The following is a 27,326-nucleotide window of genomic DNA, read 5'->3' as shown; positions in this document are numbered from 1 at the left end:
ACATAATTATGTTGTAAGACAGTGGGTATTGTAATTGCTGTGGGGTACTTTACATCTCACCTGCACCCATCATTCATCAAGACCACTTTAATGAAGGCTTCATTCTGAACACCTGGGCTTCAAGTTTTACCATCCATATGGAACACAGTTTCAATGTTAGGGACTCAATAAATATTATATATTTAAGGCTGATTGGAAAGCTCCCAAAGACATCTTTACAGCCTAATGAGTAGAAGCACAGGGGAGAAATCATTCTAGAAGAACGTCTGAGTCAATCTGCCTATCTTTATGCTTGCAAACTTTTTTTTGTCCTTTAATATCTTAAAAGCACTACCAAATATATTATTTGTTCATTCATTCCCTCTATTTTTTTTCTAAAACGTACTATTTTTTATGTGACAATTATGCCTGATACTCATAGGATCAGGAAGAGGGCATGAGACGATGTTCTGGACCTGGAGTTATAGATGGTTGTGAGCTACCAGGTGAGTACTAGAAGTGAAATATGGGTGCTCTGTAAGAACAGCCAGTGCTCTTAATAGCTTAGACATCTCTTCAGTCTCCGGTACCAATTCCCTCTATTTCTGAATTTTGCAAAGGAAGGAGGTAGTCCTCATACGGTGTTCAATGTAAAATGCTTTACCTTTTAGATTTTCCAAGGGAAACAATATCCAGCCTCTTCATCAGCACACTATTTATCAGACCTAATGACTCTGAATTACCTGGCCAGTCTATATGATTATAATCTCGTCCTTTGGCTACTGGTAATCACTTCTAATCATTGCCTATTTACTCACACTCTGTACCTGTAATACATCTTTTTGTCATCATTCCACTTGTCCACACAGAATGTACACAGAATTCAATTGCTAACTTGTATGGGAGTATTGTATGTACTGGATATAGTTCTTCATTCCGCACAATCCATGCCCCCCACTGCCACTCCCACCACACACACAAAAACATCTCACACATTGAAATAGAGTATTCAATACCTTGGAGTATGGGAATAAGAATGAAGACATATATTTGCTTGATAGTTCATCAATATTTCAACGATGCCGTGAACTCTGAAGAAAAGCCTTGACCAAGCCTTGCTTAGCTACTTAAATGTCTGCCTAAGAGAAGAAGGAAAGGTGGACAAGACAGCAGGAAGGTTGATATTAAATGTATTAGAGGTAGTTTTTCAAGTAACTGTTATTCATGAGCATCACAAAGTTTGTGTCCATTATAGGTATGCTAGCTTGTTCTCTCTTTCTTTTTCTCTTTCTCTCTCTCATTTTCTTTTATTTAAAACTTTTAATATAATGAAAACATCTGCATAAGTGAGGATACATGACATTGAGGCAACATAGAAACCTATTAACAGTCAACTCATGTCAGAGATGAGGAGAATGGGATTCAAACCGAGACCTACATCTTGTGTTTTTTATTCCAACTCATAATGTGTTCTCCTTGTAGACTTTTTCCTATGTCTCCTTCTTGCCAGGCCTGCTGTTCAATCTCAGTAGTAAAAGTGGCCTCATCCATGTGTTACACACTGTGGTCCAACTCTTCTTGGAAATCATCTCCATGCTCCAAAGTCTCCCCTTATCCAACCTCAATCAATGCCATTTGTTTTCTTGTCGCTGCTATTTTCAGCCTCCTGCCAATCATTTGGTTGTCTCCTGGCTCTGAAGTCTGCCCTAAAGGTTTCTCCAATGAGTCTGTCCCTTCCTCAGTCTCAGAGAATACTCAGGCATCGATTATATCATGTTTCTTGAGTATCCTTCATATTAACTGGTAGTTTCTTGGTCCCCAACACTAACAAAATGAGTGTCCAACTTTGAGTTGTTTGTTCAGCAAATGTTCTTTATCAGTTTGGTGTGGAGGGCTATATCTCTTCACCTCAAACAGATACTTTTGTTGTTGTTGAATGTCTATAACAATGTATCTTCTTCTGTAAATTCCTTAGTTCCTAAATAACTGTGTCCAAATAGATGTACAGCGAAATAACTATGTTATAACTGGCATAAATATGCACTCAGAAATATTGAAAGAGTAAATGTGAGACCTCAGAAGAAAGCAGTTGTGGACAATTACCTACAAAGGGGATGTCTCAGGACATATTCTCTAAATCTCATCATCTTTTGAGCCAAACACTCTGATGCCTCATCCATTCTCTGGTCTTACTTTTGCTATTAAGTATCATCTCAGCCATCCACAAAAGCCAGTCAGACAGTTATCCTTGCTCTTAATTCCTCAGATTCACCCTTAAATTTCATTTTTTTTCCACCATATATCATTTTTTCATGTTGCAGACATTTTTTTTTTATTGTGGAGTGCCAGCAACTTTCTTATATTTTATAAGATTGCTCTTGAAGGCTCTGAGAAAGATAAATCTCCCCACTGAAAAGCAGTGTGGTCGAACCATCTAAAGCCACAATCAAGAGGCAAGTGATGAACAAGCCTCTGCCAGGTACTGGACAGCTGGATGCATTTCACAGCTCACCGTACAATCCAGCACATGAGAATAAATGAAGACTCACAGGCCTGAGAGAAAGCCGCAGCAGGGAAGCAGGAGACAGGTGGGTGTAATTACCTACCTCACCTAGAACTCAAAAGTGAAAATTAACAGCTGTTGAGTCCTGTAGAGAGGGTGTCCTTCCAGCTTTGCACAGTCTGGGTATGTGCTTATTTTAACGGGGACAACACAGTCAAGTCCTGCTGAGGAGTACAGTAACAATGGCCATCCTACTTGAAACATGATGGCCCTCAGCTCTTCTGTAGCCCAGGATAAACCCAGGCAGCCTGACATGAAAGACATGTTCTCACCTTCATTCCTGCTCCACTGCTCTTACTACCTATTCTCTTTTGTTATCCGGTTCCTTCTCCTCCCATTGTGCAGTTCAGGAAAAAAAAATTTTTTTTTCATAATGAGAAACTTTCCTATCCTTCCTTAACCCTTCCTGACTGTTCCATTTAGTTTTAGTTTTGGCATTGTAAAACCTCTGCCTATAGCTGTGTGTTTGAGAAGGTTGTGTCCTCATAAGTGAAATGTGTGGATTGCCAACTCTGACATTTAGAAGTACAGCAACTATAAAGTCAGAGATTTTCCTGATGCTTAATACAGTGTTTTTTAGGCACCAATTCAGCCTTCATTGTTCCTCCTCCATAAGTCCCTACTGCACAGTGATAGAAGTGGTATCATTGGTCTATGGCCTAGTGGTTGGATGCAAATATGACCTCATTTCTTCAAAATGCATTCTTAGAAACTATCTTTTCATGAAATGGAGAGAGGAATAGATACATTTTCATAGTGTGCTAGATGATGTGGTTTCAAATGTCCCCTGTAGGCTCATGCATATGAACACTCAGTTCCCAATTAACAGAGTTTTGGGGGAGTTTATAGAGCCTTTAGGAGGTGCAGCATCATTGGAGGAAGTGAACACTGGGCGTGGGTTCAAGTATTTATAGCATCACTACCACCCCTCTTTGCTTCTACTATGTGCTTAAAAAAATGAGACCAGCCACCATCTTGTTCCAGGAGCCATAGCATGACATCACCATTTTGACATACTTTATCTCTCTGGAACCATAAGCTAAATTAAGACACTTTTAAGCTGTTTTGGTCATGAGGTTTTATCACTGTAACAAAATAGTAATTGACACAGATTAAGTTAATAAACTTAATTGCACAATCATGACATGGGACTAGGTATGATACCATTACATAAGCTATTCTTGGGATATTTGTCTTCATGTTGGTAGGTGAAGGAGTACTGCCAAGAAATAGCCACATACTGGGAAAAAAACAAAACAAACAACAACAAAAAATAAACAAAAGGCATCATGGTATTGAAGGTTTGTTTGGAATTCTGTCAAACTGGGGAAAACCTAAATTTTCCTTAGAGATGAATTCTTCAGCTTTGTGAGACTGATTAACATTCCAGATAAATATCTCATTGATTATATGTCTGCTACATAATCAGAAAATTTTAAAGAAATAAAAAAAAAAGTGGAAAGAAGCATTTAGCTCAGGCTTCTACTTCTGGTATTTTTCTGCTCCGTCATTAGTATACAGTGAATGGGTACCACTGCTACAGACTAAGGAATCTTAAGTGATCAATCAAGAGAACCGTTGGTGGAATGTTGCCCCACACCTGTTGTGTCCTCATGATAATATCCAGAAGTGTGAATGTTACTTTATTTGGAATTAAAAAAAAAAAAAACTCTTTGAAGATACAAAAAGCTAAAGATGTTAAAACGAGGAGGTAATTCTGGATTCTTTAATAAACCCAGAACCCAATGCCAAATATCCATAAAGGCTGGACACAGGTTAAGATGAAAAACTTGATGTGACCTCAGCGTCAGAGATTGGAGTTATTAAGCTACAAGGCAAGGGTGACTAGGAGCTATTTGAAGCTTGAAGAAGCCAAGGAGCAACATCTGTAGGGATCAATGCTTGCTGACACCTTGAGTTTATGCTTCTACATTCCAGAATTGGAGAGCTAGTTCAGTTAGTAAGCTTATCTTTCAGGTAGGAAGACTAGAGTTTTATCCCCAGATGCCACTGTTAGGGTCTGGAATTTGCTGAAGAGAAAACCCAAACTTCAGTAGTATGTAAAAACAAAGAACATTTATTCTGCAGAGAATTCCAGCATTCTGTGGTCACCACCTTCATAAAATGGTAGAAACCCTGAGGGGACCTCGAAGGCCCCTTTTAAAGCCAGAAAGGGGGATTTCTACTGTGGCTATGTGACCTTGATTGTGATTGGCTGATACCTATAGAGGCTACATGACTCTGATTGGGATTGGCTGGTGACCATGGAAGCTATGTGACTCTGATTGAGATTGGCTGACTCTTTGGAATTAAGTCCTCTCATTTCCCCCTTGAATGGGATTTCATCTCGAATCCTTGAGATGGTTCCAAGGGCTGTTATTGAGACTTTTACCACCATGAGTTGGACTATTGAGACCTGATCTTTCGATTTCTTTTTTAATGCTTGTCATAGTTATGCAAGGACACAAAGCCTGACCAGGAGAAACAAAACTAAAGGCTTATTTTCTGGTATGTCAATGGGTAGCCATTTGTCCCTTATGCTGGATTTTATTTTGACTTAACATTTCAGCCTATTAGGTGGGAAAATGGGTGACATATTCTCTTCTACATCTTCTTTCCGCAGACATTAGGATGATGTTATCAGGGCCCAGGAAGGCGGAAATGTTAGGTAATGGGGCGCTGATCAGAAGCATCTGATTAGTGATCCTGTTGAATAGATAGGGAGCAATAACATCAGATGGACTGGTTTACATCAGCTTTCAGCAAGTCTAGATTTCAGCAGTTTTCAGTCCACAGGTGATCTCTGAATGGAGTCTGTCAGCCAGGTAAAATCTGCTGAGACAAATATAGACTAGGAACAGAAATTATAATTTGTCTAGTATTTGGGGAAAGTGAGGAATCTCAAATCCAAGGGAAAAATCCCATTTCAAGATCAGGTGATGTACTTTTCTGGAGTCTTTTTGAGCTGTAGCAGATCTAGGTCTTAAGACTTTTTTTTATTTCCTGAAGCGCAAATAAATTTTAGTTTACTGAAGAAGTACATTAGTATCACCATTGTATTGAAATTCATATTTTAGAAAAAGTAGTTAACAGTTGTTTGTAAACCAGCATGAGTATATTCATGCCATTGAGACCTAGTAAAAGCTACAGCTTTGAGTTAAAATTTGTAAACATTGTTTTCTCAGTCCAGAGGGCTAGATCTACAGATTGAAAAGACAAATTTTTAGCATGATGAAAAGCACTTTTAAATCTATATTCAGAAGACAACCAAAGGAAATGCAAAATATTGAGTTTGTGACTGAATAGTTAGTAATCAGTGTTCCATCAGCTTATCAGAATGCAGTGACCAATGTTAAAAATTTTAACTTTTGAAATCTTATAACAACATAACAATAGCATAGAAGGGGAGAGAAATCTGAAACATTTTCCACTTTATATTTCTTACATCCCTTTCTTCTAGCATTGTAACTTGCATTTATATACCTTAAAGCACCTTCTTAGACCCTCAAATACCTTACAACCTGTATTTGCCAGTCTTAAAATACATCCTTAGACCCTCAAATATTTTCTTAGGGGCTTTCCTTCATAACTTTCACTTACAACATTTAAATGACTTCTTAGACCCTCAAACATTTTTTTAGATCCTCATAATTTAAACTTTCATATCCTCAGAACTTACATAAACTTCAAACTTCTTCTATCTAGTTCTTCACCTCACAACACAGGCAGTTGATTACAGGCAATAGTCATTTAAATGAAAGAATAGAAAAAATTACATTGAAATCTGTTTTCCTTTTTACATAAAGCCTTTGAGCAAGGCAAACTTCTTTGCCTTTTTAAACAAAAGATCTAATATCTAGTACTAGCTAATGCATAGCCCAATAACAGTGGATCTAACTGTCTGTTCTCTGGCTGTTAAACTACTATTGGCTTAGCTATCAATGTGATCAGAGACCTGAGAAGGATAAACTGTAACCTAAATAAATCTATGTAGCAATCAAAATGAAACAGATGACTAGTCTGTCCACCACCTAGACAGTTGTCCCTGACTCCTGTGGTTTCATGGCACCTTGGGCATAGGTAGTCTTGCCTTCAGGCACAGAAGGCGAGAGGCTGTTTCTGTGGAAGAACATGAGAGACTGACTTCACCTTGTTTTCAGCAACATAAGACAATAACTTTCCAGGTGTCCAGTTTTGTCCACAGTTCAAGCTGAGCTTTCGCAGAAGGCCACTTGGGGCAATCTTACCCAGTGGTTAGCATACCACAATACAGAGTTAACTTTATCTGTTGTTGTGCCCAAATCTTCTCGGAGACCTTGGGGAACTACTTCTAGTATTTGGTACTTTCTGTCTGTCACAGTAAGTTTACACATGTTGAATGCTGTATTCCAACAAGCTTAAGGGCCAGCATCTCTGAGTTAATCTTTGTCTGTCTTTAGTTATCTGCTCTAAACTGCATCCTGTCAACACAAAACAGAATGTTATAATCCCTAATTATGGCATATGCTGTAGATAAATATTTTAGGACCATATCTATTTCAAGCTGATCTTTATAAGCAAGCTTTATAGTTACTTATCCTAGACTTAAGCTTAGTGTAAACAAGAGACTAGGTAAAGTTCAGTCTTTTAACCAACTGCATCAGTTATTAGCATACTTTAAGTATACTTCTGAACTAAAATCAAAGCAAAAGTTTCAATCATAGATATGATTCATAGAGGGTCTGATAAATCTTGCTGATCCTTCCACATTGCATTATTAAGACTGAACAGCAAAAGCTTAAAGGACCCAAGAAGGCTGAAAGGATCTTGGCTTTAAATGGGGTACCGAACACAGTTGGCAGCCATCAACAAAGATGGCGTCAGATAATGATTCTCCCACAACAAAGATGGCTGCCATTCATGTGACTGCCCTCAGTTTAGATGGTGGTGAAACCATAGCTCCACCCTCTTTATCCCTGAATCAACATGATGGCCACATGTTATAGGCTGTGGTGGGCAATTAAAAAAGTAGTCATAAGATATTGTGCTGTTGATGCTGCCTTTTACAGTATAGCACCATGGAACATTAACAGTTTACTATAACCACATTCTAACATTGTAAACAATTGAATGTCTCTATCCCAACTTAAAGTATCTTTAGAATTACCCAGCAATTCATTAGCTTGTTAATCTGAATCAATGTTTATAACTTTAAGTTTTTACCATAATATATACAGCATGCTGTGGTATTAGAATCTTGAATTTTTATATAAAAAATTCATATCAATTTAAAATAAGACTTGTTGCTTTCTTAGTCTGAAAGGAGACAGGATAATAGACAAAAATTCATTACAACTAAGAGTTTCTGTAATTGTTGCCCTGTATCATGTAGCTATCTCAAGATGGTGGAGTCACATTATGTGGCATGCTTCAGACCATGTGATCCACATGGTTGCTATTTAAAAACATCTGTGTTTCTATAGCTGTTAAAAACACATATGCCACATATGTATATGTGCTAAATAAGAGTTTGAAATTAAACTTTAAACACCATATCCAATAACGTCTATAACCAATACAGAGAGAGCACAATAACCTTATACATTTAAGATCAGTCAGAAATAAACATGTAGCATCCATACATACATTAAAACAGGCAGACAAAACTTTCTTTACTTTCCCCAGCTGTAATTTCAAGGCGAAAGCACTTTGTTACCAGTTGAATCCAGGCAGGAATTGGGGTTTTTCCCGCAGTGTTGCTCTGTTGCAGTGGATGCAGGGGTTCATGGCAGCAGCCATCCCCTGGCACCCCCTGGCCTTCATACTTCCATGCTCATCATCAGAGTGCCCCTTGACCCCTGGAAGAGAAGTGGGCATGACCATGGTGGAAGTTCACGGCTTCCCCTCCCGGAGGCCCGGCTTGACAATAGAGGCGCACAAGTGGTGCTAGTTGCAGCAGCGTGAGTTCCTTCCCCTACCTGAGGCCAGAAAACGCCCAGGGCACAAGAGTAGTGACCATGCATCCCCTCCCACTCTGTGCTGTTCCCAAAGGGTCTCCACACTCCATGGGCACCCATGGGTGGCCTTGGCTTGGGGTTCAGAGGACTAAGACCCTGGTGGAGTACCCACTCCAGCCCCTGCTGCTACCCACGTGTGCATACACCAGATGGCCTAGGTACAGCCAGGACCCCTGCCAGGGATGTGGGTCACATCTGAGCTGGGGCTCAGGAAAACAGGCGGCTTAAGGGAGTAGATGAAGTTTGACCCATGATAGAATGACAATCTGACAACCATAACAATGAGACAATTAAAACAGTTTTCAAAATTAGACAGACACAGACAAACAGGCAGACATTCCCAGAAAAAAATGTAAGCAAAAGCTAAAGCAAAAAATGTAAACAAAAGAAAGTTGCCAAAAGCAAAACCAAATGAGAACTTCCAAGTTCTTCCACAGAGGAATCTGAAACCAAATGACAGCTTCCAAGCTCTCCCAAAAAGCAGTCTAGAGCATCCTCCCCAACCTCAGGCCGGAAAATCTTCAGACTGTCTATTAACCCTGAGAGCCAATTCCAATTCCAAAAAGAAACCAGAAGCAGAAACACAGGACAATTTCAATAAACAGACATCAGACACGGAGAAACAAACCGATAGATACATCTGATGGGACTCCTTTTTTGACTCACTAACTGATCGGTGGGGAAGCCAAAGTTTCCCCTTAAAACACCCCACTCCTTGAACAGGGAACTTCAGTGGATTCCCAGACCAAGTACCAGATGTTAGGGTCCAGAATTCCCTGAAGAAAAGATCCAGACTTAAGTAGTATGTAAAAGCAAAGAGTGTTTATTGTGCAGAGAATTCCAGCATTCCGGAGCTATTCACCTTCACAAAATGAAGGCAACCCCAAGGTGACTTTGAAGGCCCTTTTAAAGCTAGAAAGGGCATTTTCTGCTGTGGCGACATGACCTCAATTGGGACTGGGTGGCTCTTTAGAAGTAAGTCCTCTCACGATTCAACCCAGGAAGCATAGTGTGTGCCTGTAATCAAGCAATAGGGAGAGGTGGAAACAGGATGATACCTGGTGCTGAAGCTGTCCAATGTAGTCTAATACCCGAACTCCCAACCAATGAGAGATAGTGAAACCCATCCTGGAGTCCTGAGGAACACCCCTCTGTTTTAAGACACTTTAGTCAGACAGCATAACATCTGTTCTGCCCAGTTCACGAACTCCAAAAGACCAGGAATAACTAGACTTCCGCTGTAAATACAGGAGGTTCTTTTTATTGTAAATTACAAGCTGCAGCTTGTGCCCACACCCCCCACCGCAGAAGCAATGGGAGCCTAGTGCGCTGTGCTCAGGTGAGTTGGGTGATTTAAAGATTCTGGTCCCTCCCAGCTCGCCCAAGGCAGGGGCGATTCCTTGCCTTACTGCATTCTTTCCCCACCCACTTAGTTCAGGCCTTAATTAATAGCTGATTTTTAATATTTTGGTCTCTCACATCAACTCCCTGTTTCTTAAATGTTCTTACCCTTGGCTTCTGAAACACGTGGATTTGTGTACATCACATAAAAGATATGTGGCATCTTGTATGTATACCTGTGTGCATGCATGTGTGCTTGTGCGTGTGCATGCGTACTTGCATGTGTAAAATGTACATGTGTAAGTGCCAGTGAGGTCTAGGAGCAGTTGTCAGATCCCTTGGAGCTAGAGTTACAGGTGGCTGTGAGTCTCCTTGTGAGTGCAAGAACCAAACTTGGGTCCTCAGGCTAGCAGAAAGTGTCTTAACTGTTGAGCCATCTCCAGTTCCTGGGAATTCTCTGTAAACCTGGAAAAAGAATTCAAAATTAATTGTAGCACATGTTAAAATAAACATGCATGGCTTCTCCAGAAAAATGTGCATTTTGCCATCCGGTCCTACATTCTTAACTTGTGATAAACTGCTGGCATTCTGCACAGAGCTCTGAGGTCTGGATTTTACTACTGGGTCTCCCTCCTTCTTCCATGGCTACCATTCATTTCCATTGTTATGCTAACACTTACTATTTGATACTCTTTTAACACATTTGCAAGTATGATTTTCTAGTTTAGTGATCCATGTGTTCAGTGTCATTTCCAGTCTTGCTCATGGAATTAACTGAGAACAGTCTTGTACGAGTGCCTTCTCCACACAGACACCACCCCAGCCCCTGGTCACTGTAAAAACATCTCTGGCAAACATCAAGTGCGTGGTATTCCAGATTAACTTTAAAAGCTATTTCTTCACAATTCCTCCTAGACTGCTAAGGTGCTAAAGTCAGTGTTTCGTATTTTTATAAGATTATCACATTTTAATTTTGTAATGAAAAGAAGCCTTCCGAGAGCCCTGCCTTCTTCATTTGGTTCTTTGCTTTCTTAAAACAACCCTGAAGTATTCCAAAAATTATATAAATGTCCTCTTCAAAGTTCAACATTTTAAATCATATGACATTTCCAGTACTTATTCGTTTCTCCATTTAAATTTACATTTTACGTGTTTAAACATTTATTTTATGTGGCTTCTTTCTTGATAATATAGTGCTTTTGACTCCTCAATAATAAATTCCTTTCATTTAAAAATTAGCACATTAACATTTTGAAAAGTTTCTGCAAATTAGGTAAACATCTTTTCTGATAATATACTCTCTATGCAAAATGTTGTGTTGTGTGTTGGACACTAACTTGGAGAGCTGATCACTAAATCCTAACAATGCGGAACAGTAATGACATCTGTAATGCTTCCCCAGTTAATTAAAGAAATGTGTTCTCTGTGTTCTCTTATTCATGACTGAAGCTGTTAGATACTGTAGCTGTTATAGAATATACAACTCTATGATACCAGTGATCGATATGACAACATAACTAAGAAGTTAATGAAAGTACTAAAGAGACAAAATACAGCTTTAAAAATCAAAGTTATGACGTTTTCTTTTGAACTGTTTAAGATAAGCTGGCTTATGTCCGTTTGAGGAAGTCCTGTTCAGAAGCTAAGGTTCTGAATAAGATGTAACATCTCCTGTCTTTATTTGGTGTGTGGTGGATGTTGCATTATTATAGATCAGCTATGAGCGATGGGTTAACTAAAACCTGAGAAGTGCATAAATACATGAGTAGATAAAAAGTTGAGTAAATTGTGTTGAGTCATTTAATATCTTCCATTGACCTCAGAATGGAACTCTTCTAGAGTGTAGGCTGTAACTCCTAGCTTCAGAAACCTCCTCTTCATCTGAATGACCTTCCCCTATACATTATATCAAATGGCTGGCTGGCTATTGCTGTGCTGGTTGAGTGACAAATGCTGGCAGAATATTTGCTATTGTCTTCTCAATAGCCCATTACCAGCTTTCTATCTGTAAATGCTTGTTCTTCCTCATCTGCCCAAAAGATGATTCTCTGTGATTATCATGTTAAAAAAGCAAGCTCTTTTGAAGGAGGTCAATAGTCCTAATCTTGGCCAAAGAGCTGCATCAGGAGTTGTCCTGTTGCTGATTGGTTCAGACTGGAAAGGGGATTTTTGGAGAATAAAGATCTGGCAACTCAGCTGGGACAGAGAAGGACAACAGGAGGCAGGAAGGTGAGAACAGATTGGGCAAAAGGGGACTGAAGCAGAGGTGAGAATGAAGTAGTGAGGAAAACTGATAGAGCAATATGGTAGGGATCCAGGGAAGTAGGGTTAAGTTAGGTTGTAGTTGAGAGTCTGTCTGACCCAGCCAAAGGCCAGCAGCTTGTACTATACAAATGTCTCCATGTCTTTCTTACTAAACCTCAAGTGGGTCGTCCTCGCCAAAGCTCTGCAATCTCTTCTTCTCTCTTACTTCCTCCTTCTTCCCCTTCTCCTCTCTTTCTATCACCTCCTCTCCTCCTATTACTTTCCTTACCCTCCTCTCACCTGTTCTTCTCTCTCTTTCCCTTCCCTTTCATACCCACTCCTCTACTACCGTTCTCTTTCCTTTTCTCCCCTTCTGCCTTCCTCCCTTCTCCTCCCAGCTCTTCTCCTCCTGTATCTTTACACCACACACATTTTCCTTTATTTATTAGTCTTTGGCTCTACTAAATGATTCCCAGAAAACCAGGAGTGCTTCTGCTTTACATCTCTACGTATTTGCATCTTTTCTGGAGACATTCCTGCACCCCTGTGTACACAGGCTTTTCCTAATTCCAAGGGTCCTGCCTGGCACCTTTCCACATCTAAGGTGTGTTCTCAAACCCCTCCTGTTCACCACCGTGTCCTTTCTTTCCTCATGCTGGTACAGCCAATTGTTTTGCTGCACAGGTCTCTGGTTTCTAGTTTGTGTCTTTTAAACATGCAGCTACTAATGTCTGGAGCGTAGGAAGCAATTTTGTCTTATTCCTGACTATCTGGAGATTCTGTCACACTGCCACTAAAGTGACAAAAGAATGACAGTGAAGTCAAAACAAGCAGACAGTGTGGGATTGTCTCTCAGTGCCAGGGGCCACTGTAGTTTGAATGTACTTGGCATCTGTGTGTGCATGCACACGTGCAGTCATGTGTTTGAATCTTTCAGGAGTTGCTGCTTTTTAATTTTAATATCTTTATAGTAATTGCAGTTTACTCACATTGTATCCCAGCTCTAGCCCCCTCCTTCATTCCCTCCTAATACTACCCTCCGTCCCTCCTCTCCTATGCTCCTCCCCAAGTCCACTGATAGGAGAGGACCTCCTCCCCTTCCATCTGACCCCAGCCTGTCTAGTCTCATCAGGACTAGCTACATTGTCTTCCTCTGTGGCCTGGTCAGGCTGCTCCCTCCTCAGGAAGAGGTGATCAAAGAGCCAGACACTGAGTTCATGTCAGAGACAGTCTCTGTGCCCCTTACTAGGCAACCCACTTGGACACTGAGCTGCCATGGGCTACATCCATGCAGGGGTTCTAGCTTATCTCCATGCATGGTCCTTGGTTGGAATATCAGTCTCAGAAAAGACCCCTGGGCCCAGAATTTTTGGTTCTGTTACTCTCCTTGTGAAGCTCCTGTCCCCTCCAGGTCTTTCTATCTCCCCTGCTTTCATAAGATTCCCTGCACTCTGCCCAATGTTTGGCTATGAGTTTCAGCATCTGCTTTGATACACTTGCTTCTTGTAGAGTCAGAGGCCCTCTGTAGTAGGCTTCTGTCCTGTTTCCTGTTTTCTTCCTCTCCCAATATCCATCCCATTTGCCTTTCTGAGTGAGGATTGATCATCTTACCCAGGGTCCTCCTTCTTGCTTAGCTTCCTTAGGTGTACAGATTTTAGCATGATTATCCTATATTAAATGTCTAATATCCACTTATAAGTGAGTATATAGCATGTGTGTCTTTCTGCTTCTGGGATACCTCACTCAGGATGATCTTTTCTAGATCCTACCATTTGCCTGCAAATTTCATGATTTCCTTGTTTTTAATTGCTGAGTAATATTCCATTGTGTAAAAGTACCACAATTTCTGTATTCATTCCTCAGTTGAGGGGCATTTTGGTTGTTTCCAGGTTCTGGCTATTATGTATAAAGCTGCTATAAACGTGGTTGCTTTTATAGATTGCTTTATTTTCCTTCTGTTGCTTCCCTATAAACCCTGAGATATAATAATTGTGTAATGAGCTCATTGTTCTCAGGAGTTTTGATATAGATCTAGACTCATAATCTGAATGTTTCATAGAACTAGCATCAGAATTTTCATGAAGTCAGGGAACAGTTGGGAGAGATATGGAGCACAGCAGCCTCTGCAGCTCCTTCACAGGCAAGGTTTTCTTTTCTGTCATCCTGGAAGGAGATAAAAAAGCTCAGATGCAGTGATACATGTGGAACCCGGGAGAGGTTGGGCCACAAAAGAACCAGTTCTAGCTCTACAATCAATCAGCTGTGAATTCAGGACAAGATGCACAATCACTCTGAGCTCTAGCTTCTTTGTCTGCAGGTGTGCAAAGGGGCTTAGTGTCTGGTCCTATTCCAACAGAGAAACCTGCCTTTAACAATTTTCTGAAGAGGGGTGCTGATTAGATCTTGCTTTCTAAGAGAAATCTTACTACTAGGGAAAATTTAAAAGCATGAGACTGGTTTTCCCCCCAATACCTTATGACTGTTTGTTACAAAAAAAAAAAAAATTCAATATTGACTTAATTGAAAATTCATTGTATGTAAACTGTTATGCTGGATGTCAAGAGATGCCAACTGAACACATAGTTATATAGTCTATGCACAACCTATGACAAACATAGTACAAGGAAGGCCGATACTGAAATCTGTAACAGTAAAGTAAGCACAGATTTGAGAATGTCAGAGAAGGGACCTTCCAGGAATATATATGTATAATCTATATGTGTCTACATATTGTATATGAACATATAAGAGAGAAGAATAAATGGAGCTTCTTGATAATTATGAAAAAAAAAAGATGGAAGTGGAGACTCAAGGGTGGGGAGGCCTGTTGTGAGTGGCCTGCCCCACCACCTTGGGCCATAGTGAGGTGCCAAGCTGCTGTTGAGGGTCATGACTACTCAGCAGTAGGGGTTGGTGTCAATTTCCATAGCTCATATTACCAGGAGAAAACATGGGTTAGTTCTGATCAGCGCAGCCACCAGGGAGCACATGGATGTCTAGGGGCTGTGTAGAACTGGTCCTGCCCCTCTTGAGATCTGGCCCCACCTCCATCTCTCTTAGTAGCCACACTCATAGGGACTCTGCCTCTCCCAGGTAGCACAGTGGAACTGGACTTGGAGGTGAGATATGTGGCTGAGCCTGCCTGAGGGCTTTACAGTGAGAGAGCTGACTCCTGCAGTAGAGAAAGCCACCCATAGGTCATAAGCCCAGGAGAGCTAACTTTGATCATCACTAACTAGCCCTCAGGAGAGGGACCGCTGCACCTTGCCTGGCTATCAGAGTAATGCTGATCCTGGTGGTGGGGGGGGGGGCAGAGGCGACCCTGCCCCAAGGGAGGAGAACTCATCTACTGTGAGTCAGTGTGGTTGTATGAATGATGCCTTCCGCCCCTACCACTCATCATCTGCAGTAGTCAAGAGAGCCAGGATAATAGCAGGAGCCTCCTCACTGGCCATAGCACTCTGGAGATTGGGCTCTGCATATCCCCTGGGCAACACAGTGGAGCTTACCTTAAGGATGAAAGCATGGGTGAGCCATCCTCAAGGGTGAAAGAGCAGGGAGAGCTGGCCCAGCCTGTCACAGGCTGTAGCACTCAGAACAGTACCCAACTGGCCTGGGCAGCAGACTGGAGCTGCTCAGAGACATGAGGGTAGGTGAGCTGGTCTGTTCCCTGCCAACAGCCACATTAGGTGGTCTAGAAAGGGCAGTGCTGGAGACCTTGTCCTGGTGGTGCAGGTAAGGGACAGCCAGCACACTAACCAGCTCAGCTACCACACAGGCCCAGATTCAGAGCTCTGAGTTGGCCCTGCAATGGTTAGGATACATTAAAGGGCCAGTCTTGCTATTCCAAACCTGCAGGATCTCCATGACACAGGGCAACAACAGGATTGCCAGAAGGAGCTAATCCAGGAGGATCCAATATTGATGGTATCACAGAAACCAGAGACATCAAACCAGACCAATGACTCACTGCAATGAACATTTGCAAGTGAAGATGTTTGGACAAGGTATACACTGTGGAAACATTGTGATGTGACCTACTACAGTTTCCGTAATGAGATTTTTCTATGCTTTGTTTTTTTGTTTTGGTTTGTTTGTGTGTGTGTGCATGTTTATTTTTTTTGTGGGGGGGAATATATTTATTTATTCTTTGAACTTTCTTTTTTCTTTTTTTATTATTATAATTTATTCAATTTGTATCCCCACTGTGGCCCCCTCTTTAATTTCCTCCCAATCCCACCATCCCTCTTCTCCCCCTTGCCCCTCCCCTAGACCACTGATAGGAGAGGTCTTCCTTCCCTTCTTTTTGACCCTAGCCTATCAGGTCTCATTAAGACTAGTTGCATTGTCTTCCTAGGTGGCCTGGCAAGGTACACCGTGCAGGGGGAGGTGATCAGAAAGCCTGCCACTGAGTTCATGCCAGAGTAAACTCCTGCTCCCCTTCCTAGTGATCCTACTTGGATTCTGAGTCTATGGGCTACATCTGAGCAGGGGTTTGAGGTCCTTTCCATGCATGGTCCTTGGTTGGGGTATCAGTCTCTTCAGGGCCCCCAGGGCTCTTTATTTATTTTTTATTTTTTGGTTCTGTTGGTCCCCCTTTGGAGCTCCTGTCCCCTACATGTATTTCTGTCTCCCCCCATCTTTCATAAAATTCCATGCCCTCGCCCAAAGTTTGGCTATGAGCTTCAGCCTCTGCTTCAATACCTCAATCAGTAGAGTCTTTCAGTGGCTCTCTGTGGTAGGCTTCTGTCTTGTTCCCCATCTTCCCCTGTTTGCAATATCTATTGCATTTGTCCTTCTGAAGAGGACTGAGCATCTTCCCTAGGGTCTTACTTGTTGTTTAGCTTCTTTAGGAGTATAGATTTTAGTATGTTTATCCTATATGATATGGCTAATATCCACTTATGAGTGAGCGTATCCCATGTGTCTTTCTGCTTCTACGGTGCCTCACTCAAAATGATCTTTTCTAGTTCCCACCATTTGCCTGCAATTTTCATGATATCCTTGTTTTTAATTGCTGAGTAGTATTTCATTGTGTAAATGTACCACAATTTTTGTATCCATTCCTCAACTGAGGGGCATCTGGGTTATTTCCAGCTTCTGGTTATTATGAATAGAGCTGTTATGAACATGGTTTATTTCAAGGAGGCTGCAAGAGAAAAAGTTGAATATGAAGGGACAGAGGACATGATGTGAACCTCACAAAGAATTAATTTAAAAGTTTAAAAAATTCCAAGAAAAGAAGGTAGCTCATCTCTAGGTCAAGTATATTTGAATATGATCCCATTTGATCATCTAGATTTATGTAATGCTCATTCACTTATGTCTATATAATTATTATTTATAAATATAAAGTCATATTTCAGTTTACCTGGTAGAGTATAAAAAGCAGCTTATACATGAAAATGAAGTATTTTTTAAATTCTTTTTGCTGTTGTTGTTATATGAGAGTCTTTCTATGCTGACTAGGAGAGTCTTAAACACATTAAGCCAAGAGATTCTCTGTTCTGATTCATTCCCTACCCTCTACGACTGTCGCTGAAACCACAGGCACATGCCACCTTATCTCAATGTGTTTTTAGCAATTAAATAAAAGGCATATTCCATATTGATAGAAACTATGGTGGTTTGAAATTAGCCCAGATTAAATTCACTCCATTAGGTTTCAGAAGAAAAGACAATATTGAGTCTGAGAATTGTATTTGTATAAATAAGCACTTTGGGCTCTTGATGTTAATTGTACTTCAGCTAAGTGACAACACACTGGAACTCAAATAATACTGCAGTGTTTTGATGATATCTTGGGTTAAAAAGTTCAACTGGCTCTAAGATATAAATCTATACTCAGACATTTTTACATCAGAGGTCAGCAGACTTTCCAAAGTGGAAGATAGGAATAGTGTTACCTTTATGGGAACTACCAAACTTGCCCTCAGGACATGTAAGTGTGGGTGCTAATTGACTAGGAGGGCTCTCCTTCACACACAGATCTGTAGATGCAGTGGCAAGTCCTGTAAATGTTTTTGTTTATATAATATTTGGAAAGGCTTCTTTTTAATTGAGTTGGCATAAATGTTTTCAAAGGGTAATTTTCAATTCTTTACTTCAGGGCTCCATGTAAGGAATTGAGATAAAATGTGATGTGTTGTAGTTTATCACATTGCATCAGTCTTTGCCAAGTATAATATTCAATTTGTTGTCATTGTGATTTATCACATAAAATTGGTTTCATGTAGAGTACTCCATTTTCACAAAAAATATTGGCTATTATCTCTGTTGGAAAAAAATATTAGTGAATTATAGTGTTTGGAACTTTAATTTTAAATTAATAATGTTCGTATTAGGATTTAAACATTTTTATAGCATCTTTGATGTAGCAAGTTAGGGCTTTTAGGTATGAAGGCAGTACGCAGCAGTCCAGGGACTAACTTAATTCAGGGCAATGCATGGCTTTATTAAAAGTACCATCTAAGATTGGATTCTGAGCTCTAATAAATTGTAATCATTTTATGTAAGTTAAAAACGGTTGATCTTTAAAATATTGCACTGTCTGGGGATGGAGAGCCGTTTCAGAAGTTAAGAGCACTTACTGCTCTTGCAAAGACCTGGCTTCCATTCTCAGCACCCACATGGCAGGTAAAGACCATCTGTAACTCCATTTCTAGGAGACCTGGTGCCTTCTTCTGATCACCATTGGTACCAGGCATACAGATATGGTGTATAAGCACACATGCAGGCAGAACACTCATATATGTTAAATAAAATGAATGAATGAATAAATAAATCAGCAGGTAAGCATCAGATAAAGTGAGAAAAGTCACCAACCCATGCAAACAGGTTTTCTTAAAGGCTTTCCCCCTTCATCCATAGTAGCAATGTCATTAGTAGAACATCGCTGGACAGAAATGAGAAACCTTGACTGTCAAGTGCACAGGCTGTAAATCAAATAGCCCTACCAAAAAAAAAATGCTAAGCAGATTCCTTAATCCATGTTTATATAATAGAGAGGAGCTTGTATTATTCCATTCACTTTATTAACAAAGTGCATTGCTGGTTTTAGGCACTATATAAAGCTGATATAAAGCTATAAGTTGGCCTCTAGTGATAAGAAGGGCTTTTAAGATCACTGCTTTGAAATTGTGAGTATATGTGTCACTTCATTTATTTTTGCAACAGGGAGGAGATAGTACTTTTTGAAATGATGTTTAATGATGTCTGGCATCCTTTCCCCTTCAGTGTATCATAACTGCCCTAAGCAGTTTTCAGCTGAGTGAGTGGGCATCTGTGTTCAACAGTTTGATATGGAAGGATGCCGTGGACAGATGCTACAAATCTTCATCAACACGTCCCATGAGAACCTCCATACTGTGTGCAGTGTATGAGGCAGAAGTCACAACAGGCAACTTTATTTTTCAGAATTTGATCCAAAAATCAAAAATAAATAAATAAATAAATAAATGGTGCCAAGTCTCTATTATGTTAGTACACAAAAATAAACAAAAAAATACATTAACATTTATCATGGGAACCTTTAAATGTATCCTCAAATGAGCTGACAAGGGGAATATGATTTACAACACTGAGACTCAACAACCATCAACTGAAATGCACGGCACTGCAGGCATCTAGACTAGGTCAGCAAGGATGAGCAAAATGGCAAAGGCTGCCCAAACACCTTCCTCAGATGGAGACTTTGGTAATTGACTGTGATTAAAAAAAAAAAAAAAAAAATCAGTCCCTCCTCTTTCTTGGGTTGGATGGTCATTTTGTCCATTTTTTCCTGCGATGAGTCCATTGAAAACACTTCAGTTATTCTCTAGACACTCCAGATCCACAGAGCAGCAGACTCTCCCATTCTGTGCAAAAAGAACATAAATGTCAGATACTGAAACAGAATATATACTGATGGGCAGTTTGCAATCTATGTTCAAAACAGCTGAGCAGAGAATACATTTCAAAAATGGGATGAGGATGTTTAGTTTTGAAAAGGAAGAAACGATGGGATGACCTTCCAGATGACACTTGGCTCAAGTTTGCTAACAAAGCAGAATGTCCTTCCTGCATTCAAACTATGCTCTGGATACACTCTAACATCCAAACAATTCAGAACTTATTTATTAACCTTCTTTCTCAAAAGCACTTCACAAATATAAATGTCTCAAAGGAAACAATTTCCCATTTCAAAACTAATTGAAAGTATCAGTGAGACTGAAAACAAATCCAAACTAGATTTCACATACATACATACACACATTATGTTTAAATATGACACTCACCTCATTAAGAATAGGGAGGAGGAGTGAGCATTTTGGTGAATAAATTTAGGAAAGTTTATTAAAATTCAATTTCATAAATTATATATAAATGTGCTTTTATAATTCCCTTTAATGAATCTCAAATCTGACATTAAAAAGAAATTTGTCTCAGAAAAGACCCTTGTGCCCAGATTTTTTGGTTCTGTTGCTCTCCTAAACAAGGACTATGCATAGAGATAATTTAGAACTCCTGCACAGAAGTAGCCCATGACAGCTCAGTGTCCAAGAGGGTTCCCCAGTAATAGAACCAGGGACCATCTCTGACTCATGGGCTGGCTCTTTGATCACCTCCACCTGACGGGGGAGCAGCATTACCAGTTCACAGAGGAAGACAAAGCCAGTCCTGATGAGACCTGATAGACTAGGGTCAGATGGAAGGAGAGGAGGACCTCCCCTATCAGTGGATTGGGGGAGAAGCATAGGAGAAGAACAGGGAGGGAGGTGGGTTTGGGAGAAGATGGGGGGTTACAGCAGGGATACAAAGTAAATAAACTAATTAATAAAAATTAAAAAAGAAAACAATTACTTAAAAAAAAGAAATTAGATGTGTTCTGCCCCATCTTAAATAGATCCAACCTTTCTTCCTTTATACTTATCCTATTCTCTAAGTCCTCAACTCCAGCAGGTGTTCTCTGTTAATCAAGCAGCCACACCTGCTGGAAAATGGTGGGCTAACTATAGATCTCCACTTTTCCCTCCTTTCCAAATCCAAGTCCAAATCCAATCGCCTCTCATCTCCAGCTCTGTGCCAAACCACTTGCTGCAGTCTCCCTTTCTTGTCTGTCCCCATATACAGAGCTCATGCAGACCTTCTCCCCCAGTCTTCCTTCGCACTCATGCATTGGTCCAGCTCCCAGTCCCAGCAGGCAGTCCCTGAGAACCTGTAGGCCAACTGGATATGTTCACTGTTTCTTCTCTTCTCCAATGCCAGTCACCCAGTTTCATCCCCCAGTCTGTAACAGACCACTTGCTGTGGCCCCCCTTCCTCTGTGCCCCTATCTCCAGCATCTTCTAGGGAAATATCATTTAAATCTTCTAACCTTCTTCCCAACTAGTCCTTTGGTTTCAGTCACCAGCTGTAGAAGGCATTCCCTAGGAACTCTCTAGCCAAGCCTGCTAGCTGGTGGGCCAGTGAAGCAGGTAGTGAGCTTCAGATCTTCACTCTCCTTTCCTCCAAATTCAACCCCCAAGTACCATCCCCAAGTTTATACACCTGCTGTGACCTTTCCTCATTCTCTACCCCATTCCTACGGACTAGGCAGATCCCGGTGGAACAGCCTGCTTCCTTCTCTCCTGAAAATCCCCTCATCCACCCCTATTCCTAAGTGTCAGTACCTCATACCTAGAAACATGTTGTGCCCCAAACCTCCAGTGAACACATTTGGCATTATCTCAGAATTATTCCCTACCAGTTCACACACAGCTGCCATACCCTCCTAAGAACCAGAAAGACAACATAAACTAAGGAACAAAACACACACCTAACAAGACAAGGCCTAGCACCTAGATTTACAACCATTCTAAACCCAGATATATAAATATCAGTATAATAACAAAATGAATTATAGTGAGGACAGTATGTCCCCACTAGAGCATGGCAACTTTATTGCAGTATGCCCTGAAAAACTCCACATGCTGAAACGTAAAACAAGGAAATGAAAAGAGGTCTTAAGGAGAAAATTAATATAACCATTAAAGATCCATGAAAATACAAGTAGAAGGAAATAAATAAAATTTTTAGACCTGAAAGTGAAAATAGAATCAATAAAGAAAACACAAACTGAGGAAAATATGGAAAAGAAAAATTTAGGAACTTGATCAAGAGCTTCAAAAGCAAGCCTTACCAACAGAATGCAAGAGATGGAAGAGAGAATCTCAAGCAATGAAGACAAAAGAAATGGACACTTTGGTCAAAGAAAATGTTAAATCTACGAAAACTGCAGGCAGAAAACAACCAGGAAATCTAGGACTCTATGAAAGGGCCAACTCTGAGAATAATAATAACAACAACATGAATAGCAATAATAGTAATAAATTATAATAACGATAAAAAGAAACCAAATTAAAGGCATAGAAAATATTCTCAACAAAATAATTGACATTTTTTTTTCCTAAAAAATTAGGTTCCCAATCAAGGTACAAGAAGCATACAGAACACCAAATAGACTTAACAAGAAAAGATTTTTTTGTTGTTGTAATATTTTAAAAATTGAATTTACAGAATAAAGAAAGAATTTTAAAGGCTTCATGGAAAAAAGACATTTAAAGGCAAACCTATCAGAATAACGCCTGACTTCTCAATAGAGACTCTAAAAGCGACAATGACCTTTTTTAAACTTTAAGAGACACAGACACCAACCCAGACTACTATACCCAGCAAAATATTCAATCACAGTAGAAGGATAAACACATTCAAGATGAGATCAAATATATGCAGTATCTGTCTATAAATACAGCCTTACAAAAGGCATTGGAGGGAAAATTTCATCTTGAAGATTATAACCACCCTCGGAGAAGCTAAAGTAGAAAGTCAGAAGAGAAGCAAACAACAAAACATACACAGTTGCACGCACACTTGCATGCGCACATGCACACACACACTTGCACGCACCCAGGCGCACACACATGCACGTACCACCACCACCAACATAGCAAGAATCAACAAGCACTGCTCACTGACAGCTCTCAACATCTACAGCCTCAATTCCCTAATCAAAATATACAGACTAACAAAGTGGATGTGAGAAAAGGATCCAGCACTCTGCTTTTTCAAAGAGACATACCTTAACAACAAGGATGGATATCACTTCAGGGTAAAAGGATAGAAAATGACATTCCAAGCAAGTAGATTTAAGAAGTAAGCTACTATATCAAGATTAGTATTTGACAAAATAGATTTTAAACCAAAACCAATAAGAAGAGATGGGGAAGAACACTATAAACTCATCAAAGGAAAAATCCAAGAGGGCATTGAAATTCTTAGCAGGCACTAAACACAAGGACACCCAAGGCTGTAAAAGAGATACTACTATAGCTTGAATCCCTCACACACTATGATAGTGGGAGACTTCAAGACACCACTCTTGCCAATAAACAGGTCATCCACATAAAAACTAACAAGAGAAATGCTGGAGCTAACCGACATTATAAACCGAATGGGCCCAACACATATTTCAGGATGTTTCAACCAAGCACACACACATAACCTTCTGATCAGCAGTTGGTGGAAATTTCTCAAAAATTAACTACATACTTGAACAAAAAGCAAGTCCCTGCATTCTCTCTGACCACCATGGATTAAAGCTGGATATTAACAAACAAGAAAAGCTTACAAACTGATGGAAACCTAACAACTCATTACTGAATGAAAAAGATGAGTCAAGACAGAAATTGAGAAAGAAATTTAGAACATTTTAAAATTTAATGAAAATGAAACATAACATACCAAAAAGTAAGGAGAGATAATGAAGGCAGTTTTAAGAGGCAAGTTTTTATAGCACTAAGTGCCTACCGAAAAAATGAAGATGTCATACTAGTATACCTGTAAATTCTAGAACCAAAAGAAGAAATTGCAACCAAAAGGAGTAGATGGCAAGAAACAATCAAACTCAGGGCTGAAATCAATAAAATAGAAAGAATAACAAATCAGTACAAAAATATCAATGAAACAAAAGTTGGTTCTCAGAGAAACCAACTCAATAAGATTCACCAGCCCTTAGCCAACTTAACTAAAAGGCAGAGAGAAAAGATTCAAATTAACAAAATCTGAGATGCAGTACAGGACATAACAAGATATACTAAAGACTCCAGAGTCATAGTACATACTTTAATAACCTGTACTTTATATATGCTGGATATTAGCCCTCTGTCAGATAAAGGGTTAGTGAAGATTCTTTCCCAATCTGTAGGCAGTCATTTTGTTTTGATGATGGTGTCCTTTGCTTTACAGAAGCTTTTCAGTTTCATGAGGTTCCATTTATTAATTGTTGATCTTAGAGCCTGTGCTGTTGGTGTTCTGTTCAGGAAGTTGTCCCCTGTGTCAATGACTTCTAGGATATTCCCCACTTTTTTTTCCTAGCCTATTTAATGTGTCTGGTTTCATGTTGAGGTCTTTGATCCACTTGGACTTCAGTTTTGTGCAGGGTGATAAGTATGGATCTATTTTCATTTTTCTACATGTACACATCCAGTTGGACCAGCACCATTTGTTGAAGATACTATCTTTTTTCCATTGTATGGTTTTGGCACCTTTGTCAAAGATCAAGTGTCCTTAAGTGTGTGGGTTTATTTCTGGGTCTTCTATTCAGTTCCATTGATCCACCATTCTGTTTTTATGCCAGTACCATGCAGATTTTATAACTGTTACTGTATAGTACAGCTTCAGATCAGGGATGGAGATACCTCCAGAAGATCTTTTATTATAGAGGATTGTTTTAGCAATTCTCGGTTTCTTGTTATTCCATACGAAGTTGAGAATTTTTCTTTCCAGGTCTGTAAAGAATTGTGTTGGCAATTTTATGGGAATTGCATTAAATCTGTAGATTGCTTTTGGTAAGATGGCCATTTTTAGTATGTTAATCCTGCCAAGCCATGAGCATGGGAGATCTTTCCATCTTCTCATATCTTCCTCTAATTCTTTCTTCAGAGACTTGAAATTTTTTTCATACAAGTCTTTGACTTGCTTGGTTAGGGTTGCACCAAGGTACTTTTTGTCATTTGTGGTTATTGTGAAGGGTGTTGTTTCCCAAATTTCTTTCTCAGCCCTTTTGTCTTTTGTATACAGGAGTGCTACTGATTTTTTTGAGTTAATTTTGTATCTGGCCACTTTGCTGAAGGTGTTTATCAACTGTAGGAGTTCCCTGGTAGAGTTTTTGGGGTCACTCATGTATACTATCATATCATCTGCAAATAGTGATAATTTGACTTCTTCTTTTCCAATCTGTATCCCCTTGATCTCCTTCAACTGTCTTATTGCTCTAGCTAGGACTTCCAGCACTATGTTGAAGAGATATGGAGAGAGTGGGCAGCCTTGTCTTGTCCCTGATTTCAGTGGGATTGCTTTAAGTTTCTCTCTGTTCAGTTTGATGTTGGCTATAGGCTTGCTGTATATCGGCTTTACTATGTTTAGAATGTGCCTTGTATCCCTGATCTCTCTAATACTTTAAACATGAATGGATGTTGGACTTTGTCAAATGCTTTTTCAACAACTAGGGAAATTATCATGTGTTTTTTTTTTTCTTTCAGTTTGTTAATATGATGGATCACATTGATGGATTTCCGTATATTGAACCACCCCTGCATACCCGGGATGAAGCCTACTTGTTCATAGTGGATAATATCTTTAATGTGTTCTTGTATTCGGTTTACAAGTATTTTGTTGAGTATTTTTGCATCAATGTCGATAAGGGAGATTGGCCTGAAATTCTCTTTCATTGTTGACTCTTTGTGAGGTTTAGGTACCAAGGTGACTGTGGCTTCATAAAATTAGTTTGGTAATGTTCCTTCTGTTTCTATTTTGTGGAATAGTTTGAAGAGAATTGGAATTAGCTCTTCTTTGAAGGTCTGGTAGAATTCTGCGCTGAAACCATCTGGTCCTGGGCTTTTTTTGGATGGGAGACTTTTGATGACTGCTTCTATTTCTTTGGGAGATATTGTATAGGACTATTTAATTGATTTACCTGGTCCTGATTCAGCTTTGGTAAGTCAAATCGATCAAGAAAATTGTCCATTTCATTTAGATTTTCAAATTTTGTGGCATATAGACTTTTGAAGTAAGTCCTAATGATTGTTTGGATTTCCTCAGTGTCTGTAGTTATGTCCCCCTTTTCATTTCTGATTTTGTTGATTTGGGTGGTGTCTCTCTGCCTTTTAGTTAGCTTGGCTAAGAGTTTGTCGATCCTGTTGATTTTCTCAAAGAACCAGCTCTTGGTTTCTTTGATTATTTGAATTGTTTTATTTGTTTTTAATTGATTGATTTCAGCCCTGAGTTTGATTATTTCCAGCCTACTAAAATCTGTACATCTAAAGAAACTAATCAAGAGAGAGGACCCTGACTAAAATGCTCAATCCCCATCCCGAAAGGCAAAGAGGATGGACATCAGAAGAAGAAGAAAGCAGGAAACAACCTAGGAACTTGCCACAGAGGGCCTCTGAAAGACTCTGCCCTGAAGACTATCAAAGAGATGCTGAGACATCATGGCCAACTGTTGGGCAGAGTGCATGGAATCTTATGTAAGAAGTGAGAAATAGTACGTTATGGAGAGGACAGGAACTGCACAAGGAGAGCAACAGAACCAGAAAATCTGAACACAGGGGTCTTCCCAGAGACCCATACTCCAACCAAGTACCAGGCATGGAGATAACCTAGAACCCCTGCACAGATGTAATCCATGGCAGTTTAATGTCTAAGTGGGTTACATAGTAATGGGAAGAGGGACTGCCTCTGACACAATCTGATTGGCCTGCTATTTGATGACCTCCCCCTGAGGGGAGAGCAGTCTTACCAGGCCACAGAAGATGACAATGCAGCCACTCCTGATGTGATCTGATAGACTAAGATCAGAAGGAAGGAGTGGAAGACCTCCCTTATCAGTGGACTTGGGGAGGGGCATGCATCAAGAAGGGGGAGGGAGGGTGGGATTGAGGGGGAGGAGGGAGGGGCTTATTGGGGGAAAAATCTTATTTGGGAATAAAGTGTAATTAATAAAATAAAATTAAATTAAAACAAAGATAAATAAAAAAATTTTATCTAATGTGAAAAAAATAAAAAATAAATAAATTTAAAAAGAAAAAATAACCTGTATTATGCCAAATTAAAAAATCTAAAAGAAATGTATAATTTTTCAATATATACCACCTAACAAAGCAAAATCAAAGTTACATAAGCAA

At 39.8% G+C, this 27,326-nt stretch overlaps 1 protein-coding gene across 2 annotated transcripts in view; it reads right to left on the bottom strand.

Moving 5' to 3' along the window:
* Window positions 1-19,159: 19,159 nt before the first annotated feature.
* Window positions 19,160-27,326, bottom strand: part of Nell1 (neural EGFL like 1) — a 950,996-nt gene continuing 942,829 nt past the window's right edge. For both annotated transcript variants that reach the window (XM_055608364.1, XM_055608365.1), the window contains one exon: window positions 19,160-19,979. In XM_055608364.1, the coding sequence (XP_055464339.1) occupies window positions 19,929-19,979 (51 nt within the window). In that variant the 3' untranslated portion in view covers window positions 19,160-19,928. The remainder of the gene's footprint in view (window positions 19,980-27,326) is intronic.

The sequence above is a fragment of the Psammomys obesus genome, unplaced genomic scaffold, assembly GCF_907164565.1.
Source record: "Psammomys obesus unplaced genomic scaffold, mPsaObe1.curated_primary_1811, whole genome shotgun sequence".
Lineage (NCBI taxonomy): Eukaryota > Metazoa > Chordata > Mammalia > Rodentia > Muridae > Psammomys > Psammomys obesus.
The sequence above is the reverse complement of the archived record's forward strand: the minus strand, read 5'-3'. Positions and strand labels throughout refer to the sequence as shown.